Source organism: Ylistrum balloti, unplaced genomic scaffold (assembly GCF_031769215.1).
Source record: "Ylistrum balloti isolate Yb309-2 unplaced genomic scaffold, AGI_CSIRO_Ybal_v1 Utg369964, whole genome shotgun sequence".
Classification (NCBI taxonomy): Eukaryota; Metazoa; Mollusca; class Bivalvia; order Pectinida; family Pectinidae; genus Ylistrum; species Ylistrum balloti.
In genome coordinates, this window is record NW_026782060.1 from 498,412 (window position 1) to 516,806 (window position 18,395).

An 18,395-nucleotide genomic window follows, 5' to 3' on the forward strand; every position below is an offset into this window, starting at 1 on the left:
TGCGTGTACATGTACCCAATTATTTCAACAAACAATGTATATGGTGTCAAAGTTCGAATTTCATCAAATTCTTTTCTACACCTTTAAGTAATCATTAAAAAAAACTTTATATATGTATAAGCCTGCTACATCACATGGCGACATCATTGGCATCGTCAGAACGAGGCTGTCTTTCCCGGAGAGGCTTGTAGACAGCAACAGCCACCACAACGTACAGGACAAACAGACAAAGAGACACGGAAACTGTTAGACCTGTTGAGAGAACGAATATAGCATAATGTCATTTGAAAAATAAAGAAGTGATGATTAGACGAAAAAAAAAGTTTTACAATCCCTCTCCCGGCATGGTAGTTATCACAGTGGCCAAGTTATAGTATTTCATACAAGCCCTCAGCCTCCCAGAAACGTTGCAACAGGCCCGTGTGGTAGTGAATGTTAGACACACTAAGGGAGGGAGGGAGGAAGGAAGGGAGGAAGGGAAGGAGCGATCGTTATCTCCTGTACATACCGCTGTATCAAAAGCAAATAAACAAAAACATCACATAACACACAATCTATACAAAACATGTATTACATAGTTAGCGCGTACAATAATAGATATTATTATACAGCTGTTTCACGTTCGGTTAGAGTGAAACAGTTTTTAGTGAAATAATTAATTTGTCACTCGAGGACTTTCAAAACAAAACTGGCACTGAAATTCACCAATCCGACTTGTCTCCGCAATTCTGCAGGTGTGAAATCATATGAAATAAATAGTCCCAATATCGTTCAATTCACATCTAAAACAAATTCACTTACTTAGTACTACAGGTTAACCATGACCATGTCCAAACTGGGTCCCGATTTCATGTGGTCGGTCTGATATTGACAATCACCCGTCCAAATAGTAAATAACATTGCAAATTCTGAGGATAATTTAAAACATCTTGATATCTTTTTTGTAAGTTAAAAAAAATAATAATAAATACGATATCATCAATTTACATACAAATGTAACATTTTTCAAATGAAATATATTTTATTGTAAATATATTTTCAACTATTTAAATTCAACTTAAATAGCACAATCATAGTTATATGTGCAATTTGGTGGCTAACAAGAACAACATACATATAACGAATTAGTGTTTATAAATATTACAAATATTTGTAGCCAAATAATACTAAATCAGACTGGTGGCAGGTCTGTCTTACTTAGTTCTTATGGTTGTTTATTAAATAAACGGATCTCATATGTGATTTTAATATTACGTGAGGACATAGCATTTTTAAAGTTGGTGTGATCCCTTCAAGTAGTGTTAAAAATTTTCCGCAACTAGGAGACAGAACTTGAAGCTTGCCAAATTATTATCTGATCAATGGAGAATGAAATGCAAATCTACATGTTGTACATAATCATAGCATTCTGGGAGTGTTTTTTCAATCTACACATACGTGTGTCATTACCTATTTCAATACCATGGTCATACACTCTAAAATTGATGAAAACTTTCTTGACTTAAATCAGTAAGATTAAAGCAATTAGATTGTGCCCAATTATTACAAGTGTGCCCTTTCCTAAAACATTAATAATTACAATACTTGGTGAATCAATGCATTTCTACGTGTAAGGACGGAGTCAGTGTTCTACGACATGAACATCCATTCTCTCTATACTGCAGGGGTTACGATCGCTTTTGCTCTCTACACCCCTGGAACATTTCGTGACAAATTTGAAGGCACAAGTGAATAATTAATTTGATTGACCTAGAGCGGGATTTAGGAGAAAAAATCTGAGCAATCACGGACTAATTCGCCCCTTTGGATAGCAACACCCAACTTCACAGCCAGTAAACCATACCGTTATGCAACCGCTCGACTCGTTTGATGTACAACAGATTCACAAGGTGTCACACATGGAAACATTGATTTTTTTCATGGAATGTTCCGGGGTGCATAGAGCGATAGGGAGGTAACCCCAGGAGTACCCAGGTTGTAAAACTGGTATTTACTGATATTTACCCAAAGTAGTATACAGGTATTCTATCCAGTGTATGTAAATGAAACGTAATGAACTTCTGAGCTGAAAAATTTCCGTCTTTCGACAAATATCTCCAAAATTGTTGCAGTCGTCAATGGCTAACCTACATGTACACATTTAGCTATGGCAAGAGGACAGCTCCTCTACATTGAGTCATAAATGAGTTTTGTAACGGAATACAAAGTGACTTTTACCGACAATTTACTGTACCTGTCGATTCTGATATGTTGTAATCGAAAGCAAGCATTATGATACCAGGGGCGGATTTAGAGGGGGGCGCACGCCCCCCCTAAAATTGGCAGAGTAAGGGTGAGTTACGAAGTATACTGGATGGTCTTGGTCGTATGTTATGACTATCACTGTTCTAAACAGCTATAGATGACTTAAGTTGGGCTAATTTTCAAGTATACAGTAACTTTATTATAGCTGATCACATAACGACAGAAAGAGTTAAGTAAGTTAATTATAACGCCCCCCTAACTTAAATTCCTGTATCCGCCCCTGGATACATGCACCGTCTGGGTTTCCGGCCAATTTGACCGGCTACTTTGGTCATTTGGCCGCCTACACCAATCCAGTTCCGTAATAATGTTCCATACACGACTACACGTACATGGCAGGCCACCCCCACCTAGCCAGCCTCCTACTTTCACTACACAGCCTACTATTAACAAAATTATGAAAACCCTGCTGCACCATATGTTTGACCACTGCACATACACTGACGTGTACCCGTTATGGAATGGTCTTTCCAAGATGGCGGACGTAGACGGCCACAAAGTGCACGTGCTCATTTTAAGCTAAACATTCACTGGGCTATGGATACAATCTGACCTGGACAAGTTCCACGCGAAACTCAGAAATACTCAAAACTTGTGTTACACTATTTGTAAGGTGTTGTTTTGGTCTTAGATAATTATGAGCACTTCGCAAAATTGAGCGAACTGTTGAATTCTGCATGGAGGTGGAATTTGCTGCGAGGCTTTGTGCATATCGAAATATTTAAGAAGCCTAGGGATGAATTATTTTCATTGTCAGTGAGATCAGAAAAAAAGTGATGTACACCCGGAATTTTTTATGTATTAAAACTTGACTTCATAATAGTTTTTTGTTATTTCTTTTAAGTAAAAATGATACAAAATAAAGATGAATGTTTTCAGTCCACATTCCTTTGATTCTATGTCGAAGGGTAAAGTGTGTGTGATGAGGGTAAGTTCATGAAATTTAAACACAGGTGGCTTTACTTTCCTGAACAATTTAATATTGAAAAAAAAAAAAAAAAAAGCAACAACAAAACACTCATTACTGACGTCCTACCAGATAAGATTGTATAGTATACAACGACAAACCACTGAGGTTTAATGAATAATTTTGATTTTCACAACCAACATGTTGTATAATATAAAACTTTTTTTAAAATTTTTAATTTACATTATGTTAGTAAGATGTACATTAACACAGACTTGCATTGCAGATACACTGATAATTGATCCAAGTACGTGGTAGATATGTAACTCTGTCGGTGGGTATAGTGACTAACGTGATCTTTGATGGGATTTTGACAAACAAACTCGTATAATACAAGTACAGGGCCCACAATGTATTATATATATCATACGATATTACCTTATCCTAATTCATGTATTAACAAGTACCACGGACTTTGTTTCTACGTCAGCCTGTGATGGTGTACATACAAAATATAATTATCGGCAATATCAATTATGATACATGTCTGCAGGTAGGATCGAGACATTTCTAAAAGCCGCGACTGAGTGACTTGTTATCCGTGTGATGTGATATTGTTTACTTATCGAATATTTGTAGAAACATAGATGCCATAAATAACTGTTGTATTACATACATACAGAGACGTATACAACATATCATTTATGTCTCGGAAATGAAACCTTACCAATCTTCTGATGCTTGAGAACATCATACGAATCCCCAAGTTCCATCTCAACGACTTAGAATCCAGTATCAGATTGTACCGTCACGCCCACCTTTCCAAGCATAATAATAACGACCAATCAAATTTCATATCGCTCTTTGCTGCAAAACAGAAACATGGCGGCTCCAAACAAAAAGTAAGAATATCTGCGGCTCTGTTAGTAACTGTGTTGTTCATATGTTTACGTGTTTTAATTATGAATGACATTTTGTCAAACATTATGTATGGAGTTAAATGTTTTCTAAGGAAAATATCGTGTTTGACGTATAGTTAACAATGCATTCGTGTTATCTTATATACGACTGCAGTACGTGCAGTTGTCGAATCGTACATAAAACGTTGTTCCATGGACATATGGACAATTCGACCTGTTATATACGTCCCTGGTTGTGTACAGTTATGCGAACGAATGTTAGATTTTCAAATTTGCTTTTCGGTCCCTCTGAAATTATGCGAATGAAGTGATATCTCTCTTGATATTTTGGAACTGGCCATGGTCATAACCAATGATTATTACGTGTACAATATATCAAACAAGAAAATAACAAACTTCAAAATTTAGACCAACCAGTACCTGCAGCCCCAATAACAAATATTCAAACCAGTCATATTCTCCATTACTATGACTTTTATAAATATATGCCAGATGATTAAAAAAAACTGTGTTAGGCTCCAAAATACCATGCAAAACCACAAACTCACATGTTAAGATCAGTCATACATTTAAATAGCATTTACTTTGTAACCCACGAGTAAAAAAAAAATTAACACATCTTCTCTGATTAGTAGTGAGCTATTGTTTTGAGCTGCAAATTGGAATTTCAGACCCAGTAGGGTACAAATTTGTTTATGAATTACATGTGAGCTGATAGTGAATATATATATTGCAGCATTGTTTTTAATTGGATAAGAATTTTATAATGTTAAGGAGATGTAATGTTTTATGGCGGTTCATTTCAGATATGGTTTGTTCCTACCAAAGAACAAGAAGTCAACAGTGAAGACCACAAATGTTTTTGATGATGATAGTGATGATGTGAGCAAAACTTACACAAATTGCATTTGACAAGATTTCATTCTGATCATATTAAGACAATAAACTAAAATTTATGGTATCAATTAAAAACCTGTGTTACATATCAATTTATAATATCGTTGCCAACTGAAGATTTTTAAAGATGTATGTCAAACTTATATATCTATTTAATGCATATATAACATGTGGTAATGAGTGATGCTGCATTGAATAGTGCAATTAAAGTTTTTGGTCAATTTTGAATGAACTGATCAACAATTTCTCCTCTATAGGGATAATTTTGTAGAGAATATTTAACAGTGCTTGTGTGCATATCGAAGATATTGTTGTAAGCAGAAAAAATTCTGAAACATCAGGTGTAGTTTAGTGCTGATCTTTTCTTGACATACATATTTATTTAATGTGCATGCTAACTGACCTTTAAATTATAACAAACGGTCATTTAATCAACCTATGTTAGGTGTATATTGAATTATGAAGTATGGTCTTAAATAACCTAAATACGTTTTTGTTAAAACAAAACTATGAATTTTAACTTTAATTCTTATATATTATGTTAACACTTATTTTGATTCCTTCCTTTACAAAACATGCTTTTTATACATGGGCTATTAGTTTTTCAGAAATCAGTGTCTATTTATTTGAAAGATGCATCAATACTCAACAAGCACTTTAAATTGTAAAACTGAATATAGACATATTCCAAAGCTTACTCAAAACAATAAAAGTGATCAATTCAGATGTCCGTTGGTTCTTGTGTTATATTTTTGGATTCATATTTTAATAGACACTGATAACTGACTTTGAAATATTGATGTAAATATGACAGTACTTGACTGGCCATTGGTCACTGTATTACAGGATTTACCAGGAATGGCTCTGGTCAATGCCACAATCAATAAAGAGGCCAACAAGTCGAAGGTCAAGAGACAGGTAAGGTGATTCAGTTAAAAGAACAGTTTACATCATTGACAATTTAGAAGAGTTCATATCAATACAATACTTCCCTCTGTCTTAATAATTTGATTAACTTTCAAGCTTTGTAACTAAATTTCTTCTGGACCCAGAATCAGAGTTGTTTTTGAGTAGTGTGATATTATATCTTTTGGATCCAGAACTTGAGTTACTTATAAGCACTATGATTTAATTTTTTTGGACTCAGAGCTTGAGTTACTTATGAGCACTATGATTGAATTTATTTTGGACTCAGAACTTGAGTTACTTTTGAGCACTATGATTGAATTTGTTTGGACTCAGAGCTTGAGTTACTTATGAGCACTATGATTGAATTTATTTTGGACTCAGAACTTGAGTTACTTTTGAACACTATGATTGAATTTATTTTGGACTCAGAACTTGAGCTACTTATAAGTATTATGATTTAATTTCTTTTGGATTCAAAACTTGAGTTACTTGTTAGCACTACAATTAAATATTTTTCAGACTCAGATAGCTATAGATCAGGCTCTGGAGCAAGACCCTAATATCTACGAGTATGACAAAATCTATGACGTCATGACGAACACTAGATCTGAAGCTGAAGAAAGAGCCAAGGCCAAAAAGGATAACAAGGTCAGACCTGATCAAAATCTCAATTTATGTGTAGTGTGTTTTTTAAAGTCCACTATTTTCTTAATCCTGATGATAACGAGAAATTGGAATCTTTGAGAATTGACAGTGGTTCATGCTATTCTGAAGTCATGGTAACTGTTTATTGTTTATGATCATATTTCTACACTGATCTACAGTTCAGCCACATTTGATATTATCCTGACTCCTTTAGTGACCAACCACTGTACAGATGTCTTTACATCAGATGTTTAACATGATATTCTTTATTGTTTGTCTTCACAGTTTAGTAATGTGTTTCTCTGGATCATTTTGATATATCAAATTTCTGTATTAGATCGAAGTTTTATGAGTCATATTTATTTATTTATTGGTTTTAGCCAAAGTATATTGCTGGTTTACTGAAGGCAGCAGAGAAACGCAAACTTGAGCAAGAAAAGGTTCAGGAAAAGAAGATACAGAAGGAACGAGAGACAGAAGGAGGAGAGTTTGCAGACAAGGAGGTATTTGTAACTGGGAAATACAAAGAGAAACTACAAGAAATGGAAAGAGAGGCTGAAAGGGAGAGGAGAGAAGCTGCCATGGAGGGTAAGTATAAATGTAAATGTTTGTTGAATGTCTTCTCGTGTGTGACTTGAACTCAACTTTGAAAAAGCCTACAGTGATGGCTCTGTGTTGTTGGGCTACAATAAAATGTAAATGGGGACTGAGATGAATAGGAATACTGATCAGTCATGCAAACAAGGGCTTAGAAAAATCAAGGCCATTGGGAATAACTATGAACAGGGACTTTGATAAATTGCGATTATGTGACATGCAGATAATTATGAATAGGGGTTATGATTAGTGTTGTTGGCTATGATAATTAGGGATTATAATAAATTGAGATTATGATAACTGGGGACAATAACAAATGTGGACTAGATGTGTTTTTGGGCTCGGATAAATAGTGACTGTAAATTTGATATATTTTTGTTGGGTTTTGATAAATAGTGACTGATAAATGGGAGATATATATTTTGTTAGAATACATCTATTGATAATGAATAGTGACTACTTTGGGAGATATACAAGTTATTGGACTGTGATAAATAGTGACTGATAAATGGGAGATATACATGTTGTTAGGCTATGATAAATAGTGACTGATAAATGGGAGATTTACATGTTTTAGGCTATGATAAATAGTGCCTGATAAATGGGAGATATACATGTTTTAGGCTATGATAAATAGTGCCTGATAAATGGGAGATATACATATTATTATATGTTTTTGGGCTGCGATACATAGCAATTGATAAACAGACGATAAAGCTGTTGTGCATTGTATTTATCTATTTCTCTGCTCAGAACTTCTTGATGTGAAGAAACAGAAAGACATGAGTGGATTTTACCGATATTTACTGAATGAAAAAACAGGACAAAGTATTCACAATGGAGATCCATCTGCTACAATGTAAGGAGGGTTTATAGATCTCAAATATAAGTGAAAAATTATATAACTAGAGTCTGTCAATAAATTAAAAATCAAATTTATTTTCATATTCTTTACTCAGATTATAGTATTTTCTTTTGTGATGGTTATAATTGAAAAGAAATTAAATTTTTTTGTGAATTTAATAGATGATTGCTTTATACATGTCTTTGATCTGTCATAAAGTAGATGTAAATTGATAATATTGGGGCTGTTATTAATGCTTAGTAATTTTCATCCTATGTATCGCTGTGTGATTTAGGGTGAAAACAGAGCCTGAGACTGAAGCAGATATAAGTCGGGTGAAAACAGAGCCAGTTGACAAAGGGTAAGACCATAAGGTGGATTCTGTGTTCGGATGGTTGATATTCCATGTGATTATGCCCCAACCAGTTTATGTGGGGGAGTTAGAGTGTTACCCATATCCTTCAGTCCCATCCCAGTCCCTTTCTTCATCCACATCCTGATTTGAATCATTCTCATATCTTTAGAACCAATCAGCAGACTTTGTTCATATTTACCCAACAGTATCTTAGCATCAAGTTCTACACCATGTTTATGAAGGTGTCATCAGTCAAAATCAGGTCATATTTGACAATGTCTGCAAATTCATCAAACAGTGATACTTATTTACGTAAGAGCATGAGGTAACCATGTCTTACAGTCATGTACTAACTACCAAATACACTAGAAGGCCAATCCACCTTTTTATTTGAATTGTTATTGTTAGAGATAGCAAGGCTGAGATGTATGTCTATTGACAGGTTTTTATTATTCTTAATGGATGTTTATCTGACACTTAGTGGTAGGAAAGTCAGGTTATATTAAGTATCAGATTAAATTGGAGATACTATTTTGATAATTAGATTGAAATTGATTAATTGGTAATGCAAGAAATATTAATATGATTACAAATGTTAAATACTTTCCCAATGTTTCAATTCATGTAATAATTTAGTAGTATTTAGATATACAAGAGTGATCTCCCTTATACTGTTCTATATTGTGTTGGCTTCACTACTTACGTGTACTATTGGCCTCACAGAAGCTCTGTATAAGAGATATGCATGTTTCTTAATAAGCTATGGTCTGAAAAGAATGAACTTGAATTACTTTGTATTTAAACAGTCAATATGAAATCAACAGCAACGTTGTTTGGAAGAAGTGTTGCTATAAACAAAGTGGTACCTATCTGTTAATTTCATTGGTGACATCAGTGTTAAGGATTTGCCTTGAAATCAGATTCATGATAAGTCTGAGTAACCGTAGCAACCATGTGTGGGTTCCCCATAGGTAGCATTTATGGTGACCACTTTAAAACAGAACAAAACTTATAATTTAGATTTGCTTACCAGATGCTTTTTTTTGCCTTGAATTGTGTTTTTTTTTCCTGTTTTTGTTATGTTATGGGAATGAAAAACATTTTGCTGTATTTTGGGATTAGCAGGAATGCCTTCAAATTTTTTCCAGTTGATGTCAAATTTTGTAAAAACTATGTATGTAATAACATATAAAGCATTTTGTACTTATAATTCTGGAATATAAACATATGAGTTCTAATACTAGCAAACTCGTTGTGATGCTAGATTATAGGACATGTTTACATACAAATGTTTATTAGACAAAGCACATTCTTTATACAGATTTGGAAAAATATTCAGTTAGAAAAAAATGATTTTGTTGATTTTGATAACTTGCTTTAATGCCTACAATGATATTGCAATGGATTTGAGAATTTGTACATATCTTTAACAGTGAAATTTGATATTGGGTATTGAAAGAAAAAAATATTTTGAACTAAATCGTTTTCAGACTGTAAAGGAAATGTCAGATGAAGTCATCTGATTGCCGTCAATTTTTGTAATAACTTTCGGGTTTTTTTTTTTCAGTGCAATATCAAACAGAACCAAACACAGCTCATCATCCAGTTCATCTAGTGACTCATCTGACTCGGAAGAAACAGATACAAGACATACTAAGTTATCTAAAGGAAGGAATCAGAAATCAAGGTCACCAAAAAGGAGAGATAGATCAAGGTCACCAATGAGGAGACAAAGGTCAAGGTCAAGAGACAGAAGAAGGTCAAGGTCACCATATTTATCCCATAGAGACAGAGAAAATAAAAGAAGTTATGATAGTGCCAGTCAGCACAGACGCTCACGAAGGTCAAGGTCAAATGACCGTCATTCTGATAAATATTTGCAAAGGGACAGGAAAAAGCGTTCATCGTCCAAAGATAGGATAAGTAAATCATCAGAACAGTCAGTTTCTAATGATATAAAGACTAAAGACAAAAGGCCAAGATCAAAGGAGAGATATACAGAAAGACAGGAAGAAAGAGACATTAAAAACACTGAACAATCAAAGGAGTCTGGCAAATCAGAAAAAGTGAATAGTGAATCAGAAATGAAGTCAAAGTACGCCAAACATACCACCGATAAAAGTTATAGTGATGCTAAAGCACGGTACCTGGCCAGACAAATAGCGAAGTCAAAGGCGAGACCACAGACAGATACATCAGGAGCTAGTTAACTAAATGTACACCTTAGGAGTTAACTGGTTATAGATATCCCAGGAGTTAACTGGTTATAGATATCCCAGGAGTTAACTGGTTATAGATATCCCAAGAGTTAACTGGTTATAGATTTCCCAGGAGCTAACTGGTTATAGATTTGCCAGGAGTTAACTGGTTATATATATCCCAGGAGTTAACTGGTTATATATATCCCAGGAGTTAACTGGTTATAGATTTCCCAGGAGCTAACTGGTTATAGATATCCCAGGAGCTATCTGGTTATATATATCCCAGGAGTGAACTGGCTATAGATATCCCAGGAGCTAACTGGTTATATATCCCAGGAGTTAACTGGCTATATATCCCAGGAGCTAACTGGCTGGACAACTGGTTATATACAGTCACCAGGAGTTAACTAACTGGCTATATATCCCAGGAGCTAACTGGTTATATATCCCAGGAGCTAACTGGCTATGGGCATCACATGAGTTAACCAGTTACAGTCACATCAGGAGTTAACTAACAATACAGACACTACAGGAGTTAACTTACAATACAGACACTACAGGAGTTAACTTACAATACAGACACTACAGGAGTTAACTTACAATACAGACACTACAGGAGTTAACTTACAATACAGACACTACAGGAGTTAACTTACAATACAGACACTACAGGAGTTAACTGGTTTTAAATTCCAACTGTGATAATAACTTATCACGAGAGGTAATAAGTTGATGGCAATGTTATAATTAACTGTTATAAGAACTACTTTTGATGAATATTCCATTCCTTGTACCTCAAAAAAGTGCCCTGCAAATGACTATGTGAAAGAAAGATCTGAGGACTGTTTCAATAGCTTAACATTGTATAATAAAGTACGTTTTGATGTGAGTTTCAGTGTCTTTTGAGTATTTTTGTACTGCAGGTGTAATACTATACATGTAATGGTATAACAGCAATATGATCCACCTTTTTGCGCCAACCTCATTAGTTGAATGGTTGTTCAAATCTTACTGCCTCTGTTTTCAGCCTATAATCAGTTTTTTCTTAAACAGTACTTGCTATTGCTAAATCTTGAGAAGTACTGGATGGTTTAATCTCAAATTTCATATATAGGTTCCTCTTGGGCCCTTAAGTTGTGCAAGGTCAATTTTGGGACTGATTTCAAAAACAACATGGCTGAAACATAGCCATCTTTAATTTCAAGAGTCCTACATGTAGCATGTGACTGCTATTTACCGAGAACGTATGATGGATAATTGTTAAATTCTATTGTACATGCATGTTTCATTAGATCCCTAAATTGTGTGTTATACATTTTCAGTCTGATTGAATTTTAGCAATCAAAATTTTTTACTGCCATTTCCAGAGAAGATGTATTGTAATCAATTTTTTGTATGTAGGTTCCTGTGATGAAATCTCTCACGATTAGAAATGACCTTGACTGATATTCAAGGTTACCCCCCTTTTTTTTTTTTTTTAGAAAAGGATAATTTTATACATCAGTTGTAGCTGAATCATTTCTAAACCACAAGTGTTATAAGCTTGCTTGTTTTATAGCTAGTTAGAATTAATAAGATTTGGATCCACTTTGAATGTCAACAGTATCAGATATTAATGTACAGTCAAAGGCCAAATTCATAACCCAAAGTGGCTGTTATTTCTGAAAAATGAAAAGAAAAAAATGGGTTGTACATGTAACACTGATATATATCCCAAATATATCAAATTTCCCCAGACTCATTTTTGCATTTTTCTTGTTAAGTTTCTATAAACAACAAAACTAAACCTGAACCATAGTTGTCTGCAAAAAATGAAGGGACCAAGAGACAAAACAAATGACACCTATGAAAAAAGAAAATTAAGTGAGGATAGTCAAATCAGTGTTACTATAAATTAATCATTCTACAATATTCAAGAAGTTTATAATGTGAAACGAGCTGGAATGGCAGGTCAAAAATATCAGTACAAGAGAAGTTGCTATGTTTTATGAAAACTGTCTGATAAGTAAAAATCTACAAGAATTATACTCCTTTATGTGGTACAATGCTTCACCATAGATTCTGATGTTTTATTGATAACACTTGCTCAAATTAGATTATAAGGACTATTTCTATAGTAACTATTATATATTCATATTGCTAGAACGTCAGGAGGTTACGATAGCTCGCTCTGTTAGAGCATTATCCTACCTAGGTCTGAGTTGCTGGGTTTGACACTCCACGCCAACATCAGGAGCCTGAGAACAGGAACAGTCTTTACTTATGTGGTTTGTGTAATTGCGAAAGGGAATTTACCCTAATAACTCTGATGAATGTAATGGGCCTCCAGTATGTTTTTCAATACCGTGGTAACCACAGATTTGTTCAAGGATACCCTGCCTTTTAATTTCTCAATCTGTTCATGTGGAGATAAAATCCCATCACCAAAAGCCAGGAACATATGAGGACAGGTGTCAAAAAAGACTCCAACAGCCAGGGTCATATGACAACAGGTGTCAGGAGGGTACCAGTAGCCAGGGTCATATGAGGACAGGAGTCGAGAGGGACACCAACAGCCAGGTTCATATGAGGACAGGAGTCGAGAGGGACACCAACAGCCAGGTTCATATGAGGACAGGAGTCGAGAGGGACACCAACAGCCAGGTTCATATGAGGACAGGAGTCGAGAGGAACAGCAACAGCCATGGTCATATGAGGACAGGAGTCGAGAGGGACATCAAAAGCCAAGAACATATAAGGACAGGTGCCATGAAAGACTCCTATAGCCGGGGTCATACAATGTATGACAACAGTTGTCAGGTGGGCACAGTAACCAGGATCATGAGAACAGACCTGTGTCAATGAGGTCACCACAAGTAAATTCACGCGAGATTGGCGGCACGAGAGATTCCGGATAGTGGCAGCCATTTCATGTATGCTGGAAAGTAAAATTGGGTAGGGAGATATTTGGTTTGCTACAATTTTAAACTTATGCAAGTTAGCAGGAAAGAATTTTATCTTTCCATCAATGTAGGATATAACTATTGCGCTGTTGTAAATTATATAAAACATTACATACTTGCCGACAATTGCAGGGGTCGCTAGTAGGGAGGAATTCTGACTATCGACAAGACCAAGTCAAAATAGGACATTGATTGTCAGAACCCTTCGGACTAGATAAGATCGTGAAACACTGCTTATGTGTTCTCACTATTTTCCCAAACATATGCTTTCCTTTTTTTTTTTAATCTATGCTTCGACTAATTATAAAGAAGTTTACATTAAAATTTAGGTGTGCCGGTACGTATGTCGAGCATTTCTTTTAAGTGAATGTGTGTCCTTGTTACAATATATAAAACATTGAAATATTCAACCTTACATTGGATAAATGGGCGGTAGCCTGTTTAGGTAGAAACGTGTTTATCAGCTGGTACAGTGAATCAAAAAGAATTTTAAATTAAAATTTAATTTTTCTAATTGACAAATTCCCATGCGTTGAATTGTAACATGACTCTAGCACACCAACCGAGCATTATTACAACTTTCTTATCAGATGTTCTGCAGAAAATCCTATATCACAAAACGATATCTGTGCGTAGCTCTGCATGCAAAGTGATGTAATATTCAACGGTATGACCTCTACTAGATAATGTCTGGTGTCCGACCGAACCCGCTATCATTACGGATTATTATAATGCATTTTTACAGCGTATTAAAGCGTTCGTTAGAGTTGGATTAATTTGATTTTATCTGTTTGGTGATATCAGTTCATCGAGCATTGAACTATCACGTGCCGGCGCACGCGTTTGAGGAATTGGACTGGATAACTTCTGATATTATTCTATAGGGCCTTAAACATCATTTAAACACACGACGTAGAACGTGTGAAATCTAACAACATAACGTACATGTTTTACATAACCTGTTTTCGGTTTGGATTATACAAAATCACGTTTTCTTCCATTAGACGACTAAGACGCCGTGTTTAGGAAGCATGTTAGGTTAACATCCCTTCAGCGCCTCAACCTACATGTGTTTATAGGATAGCCAGGTTTGTTTGGGTTTTGATCGACATTTTGTGGTCTGTTTATTTATAAATTTTTGTTAAGGCAGTACAATAGGTAGATTAATTTTGCAGAATGTACATAGAAACGAATGTACATTAAAGCATATTGTTACACGGCGGGGGCTATTTTACTTGTCACCATTGCCATAGTGTTTTTTTTCCATATTTTCACGGCTTGTTAAACTCCAAAACCCTCTCGTATCTAAAGGCAACAAGAATTGAGAGATGTCCACATAATACTCGTAATTCTTGGTCCCGATGTTAGTTATACACTTCACGATCTACATGATTTGTTACTGTGCCTGCAGAGAAGACACCCAATAACTTAATTGCTGTTTGTACACATTATTATATCTTTTTTTCTAAAAGAACTGGGCTTGTTAGATAACCAAAGAATCTATCCTTAAACATTATCCAATTATTCCAAAGAAGAAAGACAGGCTGATCAGGCTTCATTATTACAATCATTTAGATTGCCTACTTATGATAAGAATGCTAACCTCCCTCGTTTGTACTGGATTCCTGAAGAATCCATTCTAGCAGCAACATTTATCTTCTTACTACCGTTCTTGGTACTATCAAATCAGTGTTACAGTCTTATTGTGATACTGTTGACTCAAGAAATGGAATTAAATTCAAATTTGAACACTTGTTTCTAAGATTTTGTTTTTAAAGTCTAAAAGGAGGGTAGATTTTGAAACTCTGTAAATTACCATATCCGATTCCAAACTGTAGGTAGGTCTCCGTTTTCCCGCTTAGAGAGCGTTTAAAGAAAGGTGAACTACAACACAAATATATAGCTGTGAACTGTACTGAAGCGTACTTCTTGTAAAATACATCTTCGTCGAGTTCGGTGGTAAATATATAACATATTGTTCCTTTGGGAGCGAATTGTGTCCCTCGCTTGGGTGAAGCATTTTTATTTTTAGATGAGGTCGAATTTATTGAAGAGCTTATCATATATATATATTACTAATCCCTTGCGCATTCTCCTGTATCGATGCTTTTCTTTAAATAACAACATTTTTCTTGACAACCTATCATATGTTCCCATCAGAACTGGAAATTAGAGATACGACAGACTCTTCTTCATAAACCGCTTATCTCGATCTTTTCCTACAACAAAACCAACATGGACAGCTTTCCATTAAGCTATATGTTAAGCGTGATTATTTCAATTTCCCTATCGATAATTTTATAATTTTGGATGTCCGCATTCCCAACATATGGTATATACATGTTGCAGTGAATTGATATGTAAGGACTTGGTTTTCATATCATTATTATAATGCAATATGTTGGCGACCGAAGGACAAACTCACAATACAGGATTTCGAGAAATGTAGAGAAAATTCCATGGGGGTCTTAATGAACACGTCGAAAAATATTCCGTTTCCTAATATGATATGAATTTGACATGTTTGATGTTCGTTAGTATGACTGATGGTTCCGGCGTTGATGATATTGACGTTACTTGGATTGACTAAGATTTACATGGGGTGGCGTCGATGAAGCAGAAGACTCTTACCCTTCCAGAACACGTAGCCTTAGTCTCCTTGTATTTCAAATTCGTTTAATTCCCTATGATCTTATTTTCAAAACGATCCGGAACAACGGTCAAGATATGAACCTTGTCAGGAACCGAATGTGAAATGTTGTGAGCTCCGATAGATATGCTTTTATGTTAGTGAATTACAAACTGCTTTAGTGTAAAATTCTCTGTTTGGAAGCATAAGTGATCCAATAGTCAGGATAAATAATATTTTAAGTATAATTTATGAGTTTTCTAGAAATTCCTATGTGTTGTAACCGATGTTCAAACAAGCAGATAATGCATCCTGCGAGGTGAAAGAAGACGAAGATGACGATGAGATATTATTCACAGCTTCATAAAAACAAACGAACACTTATGTTTATACTGAATTGAGAGAGAAAGTGAAATTTAATAATGAAAAAAAAAAAAAAAAAAACCAGTAGTATCTACAAAGGAACAGATGATAGTGAATGCATATCAGACAGTCGCTATCTGAGTTCCTGGTTTCCGAATATGATCTTACACTGAAGGGTGTTCTTATCAAATGAACAAACAGTGGTAGTAATACTATATTACTAGAAGACATTTTCATCATTTTACTAACAGTGAAAGTAATTTGCACGAACGGACATGCTTAAGTCTAGCGCCGTCGAAAAACAGATCTTCGTTGAAAGCGGCAATGTTGCCCGATCGTATGCTGACGCGACTTGAAACTCGACGGTGGCGACGTCATTTGTTCCTAACAGTCGTAACGACGGCGATGTCAATGATCCACAGGAACCAGATCAGTCATATATAACATCAAAACTCTAAGTACAGGGTACCAGTTCATAGGCGCTAACCATAGGCCTAGGACGAAAAAAACTGTCATGTCTGGAGTGAGTGGGGATACAACGGGCGCAGATGCTATTGAGATTGTGCGAAATTGACATTTGAACGTGTTCTGAAGAAATGAGATTCTCTGAATGGGACTTTCCGACTTTTATACTGAGGGAGAACGTCATAAACGAACATATGACAAAGTAGTTATTGAGGGATTTTGGCAGAGGAATGTTTCTTATAAGACCATGGTCCTAGACTGCGGGAGAGAACACCGCAGTGAATATATAAATATCAATAGATTCTTCCAAGCTGTTGATTAAGATGACTGTGTTTGCTCTTACATATATCTTTCTAATGACAGTTCTTTGTATAGACACGTGGAATGCCAGAGGTATCATACACTATACTACTTAACTTTGTCAAAGGATGGAAAATCTTGACGTGATGTTCCTTTGTGAAACTTGGTTATTACGAGGCTACTGCACCTCCCCGTCTAGACTTTGACTTTTCTTTTGATCACTTTGGGTTTTCTTTAGTCGCCTCCTAGGCTTCAAATTTTAGGCTCTTAGCGTCACTGACGAGTCCTAGAAGGGCAAAACAGCTGTATGATGCTGTTTAATTCATTGTTTGGTTCAACTGTATCTCACTCTAGATTGTGATAAAGGTGCTATTCACTAACTTGTGTGTCTTTTGTATAATTTTATTACCAAAACAATGCGTACTGACACAAGTATATAAATCATATTCTCGACAGACGGATTCCAGTAGATATGTCGGATAGAGTCAGTTCGCGGGGATAAGGAGGGGCAGCTCTTACATTAAGACGTAGTAATGATGATATACCACTAAAGGAGGAAGGGGATGATCGAGTATTGGCGATAAGTGTACCCGCTATAAACCAACTTGACAGTTAGATAACTGGAGTACTAATGTCGTCTACAAAGGAAAGTCTTGCCGACTATCGAAGTACACCGGAAATAGTGGAACGAAGTAACGATAAATACGAACAAGAAAGAACAATCTTCAATGTGGGCGATATGAATGGAACATTATCACTTGACGAGAACGACGTCGAGGCTAACATACCAGGCGGTATTCTTGGAAAGTCACCTAATATCAATCAACAATCAATCCTGGCCCAAAGCATCATACTTTACTTTATATAATAGTAATCTGATAGTGCTCATTGACCATGGTTTTGTACCGTATTATGAGGTTGATCTTGTAAAACGTTGTTCGGTTATAGACGACGAGCTAAATGATATGTCCGACCATTTCCCGTGTTCTCTGGATACCGCTATTTCATATGAGCATGAAACTCCTCTTGCTACCTTCAGATATTCTATATGCAGGTGACGCACTTGTTACTGATGTTTTCAACACTTTGGTTATGATTGAAAAATATCCAACGCATT

General features: G+C 35.5%; 1 protein-coding gene across 1 annotated transcript; it reads left to right on the forward strand.

Annotated features, from left to right (window-relative positions):
* Window positions 1-4,093: 4,093 nt before the first annotated feature.
* Window positions 4,094-10,921, forward strand: LOC132547607 (nuclear speckle splicing regulatory protein 1-like). Its single transcript, XM_060211391.1, has 8 exons — window positions 4,094-4,113; window positions 4,938-5,013; window positions 5,875-5,946; window positions 6,457-6,585; window positions 6,963-7,170; window positions 7,933-8,038; window positions 8,319-8,384; window positions 9,946-10,921. Exons 1-8 carry the CDS (start codon window positions 4,094-4,096, stop codon window positions 10,586-10,588), a joined length of 1,320 nt encoding a protein of 439 aa, XP_060067374.1. The 3' UTR covers window positions 10,589-10,921.
* The last annotated feature ends 7,474 nt before the right edge of the window (window positions 10,922-18,395 follow it).

What these genes read in the sequence shown, in the direction of transcription:
- LOC132547607 (XM_060211391.1), top strand. Translation starts at nt 4,094, where the DNA reads ATGGCGGCTCCAAACAAAAA. An exon ending in AGTCGAAGGTCAAGAGACAG is followed by an intron (nt 5,947 to 6,456) that starts GTAAGGTGATTC and finishes AATATTTTTCAG; the next exon opens with ACTCAGATAGCTATAGATCA. An exon ending in GAGAGAAGCTGCCATGGAGG is followed by an intron (nt 7,171 to 7,932) that starts GTAAGTATAAAT and finishes TTCTCTGCTCAG; the next exon opens with AACTTCTTGATGTGAAGAAA.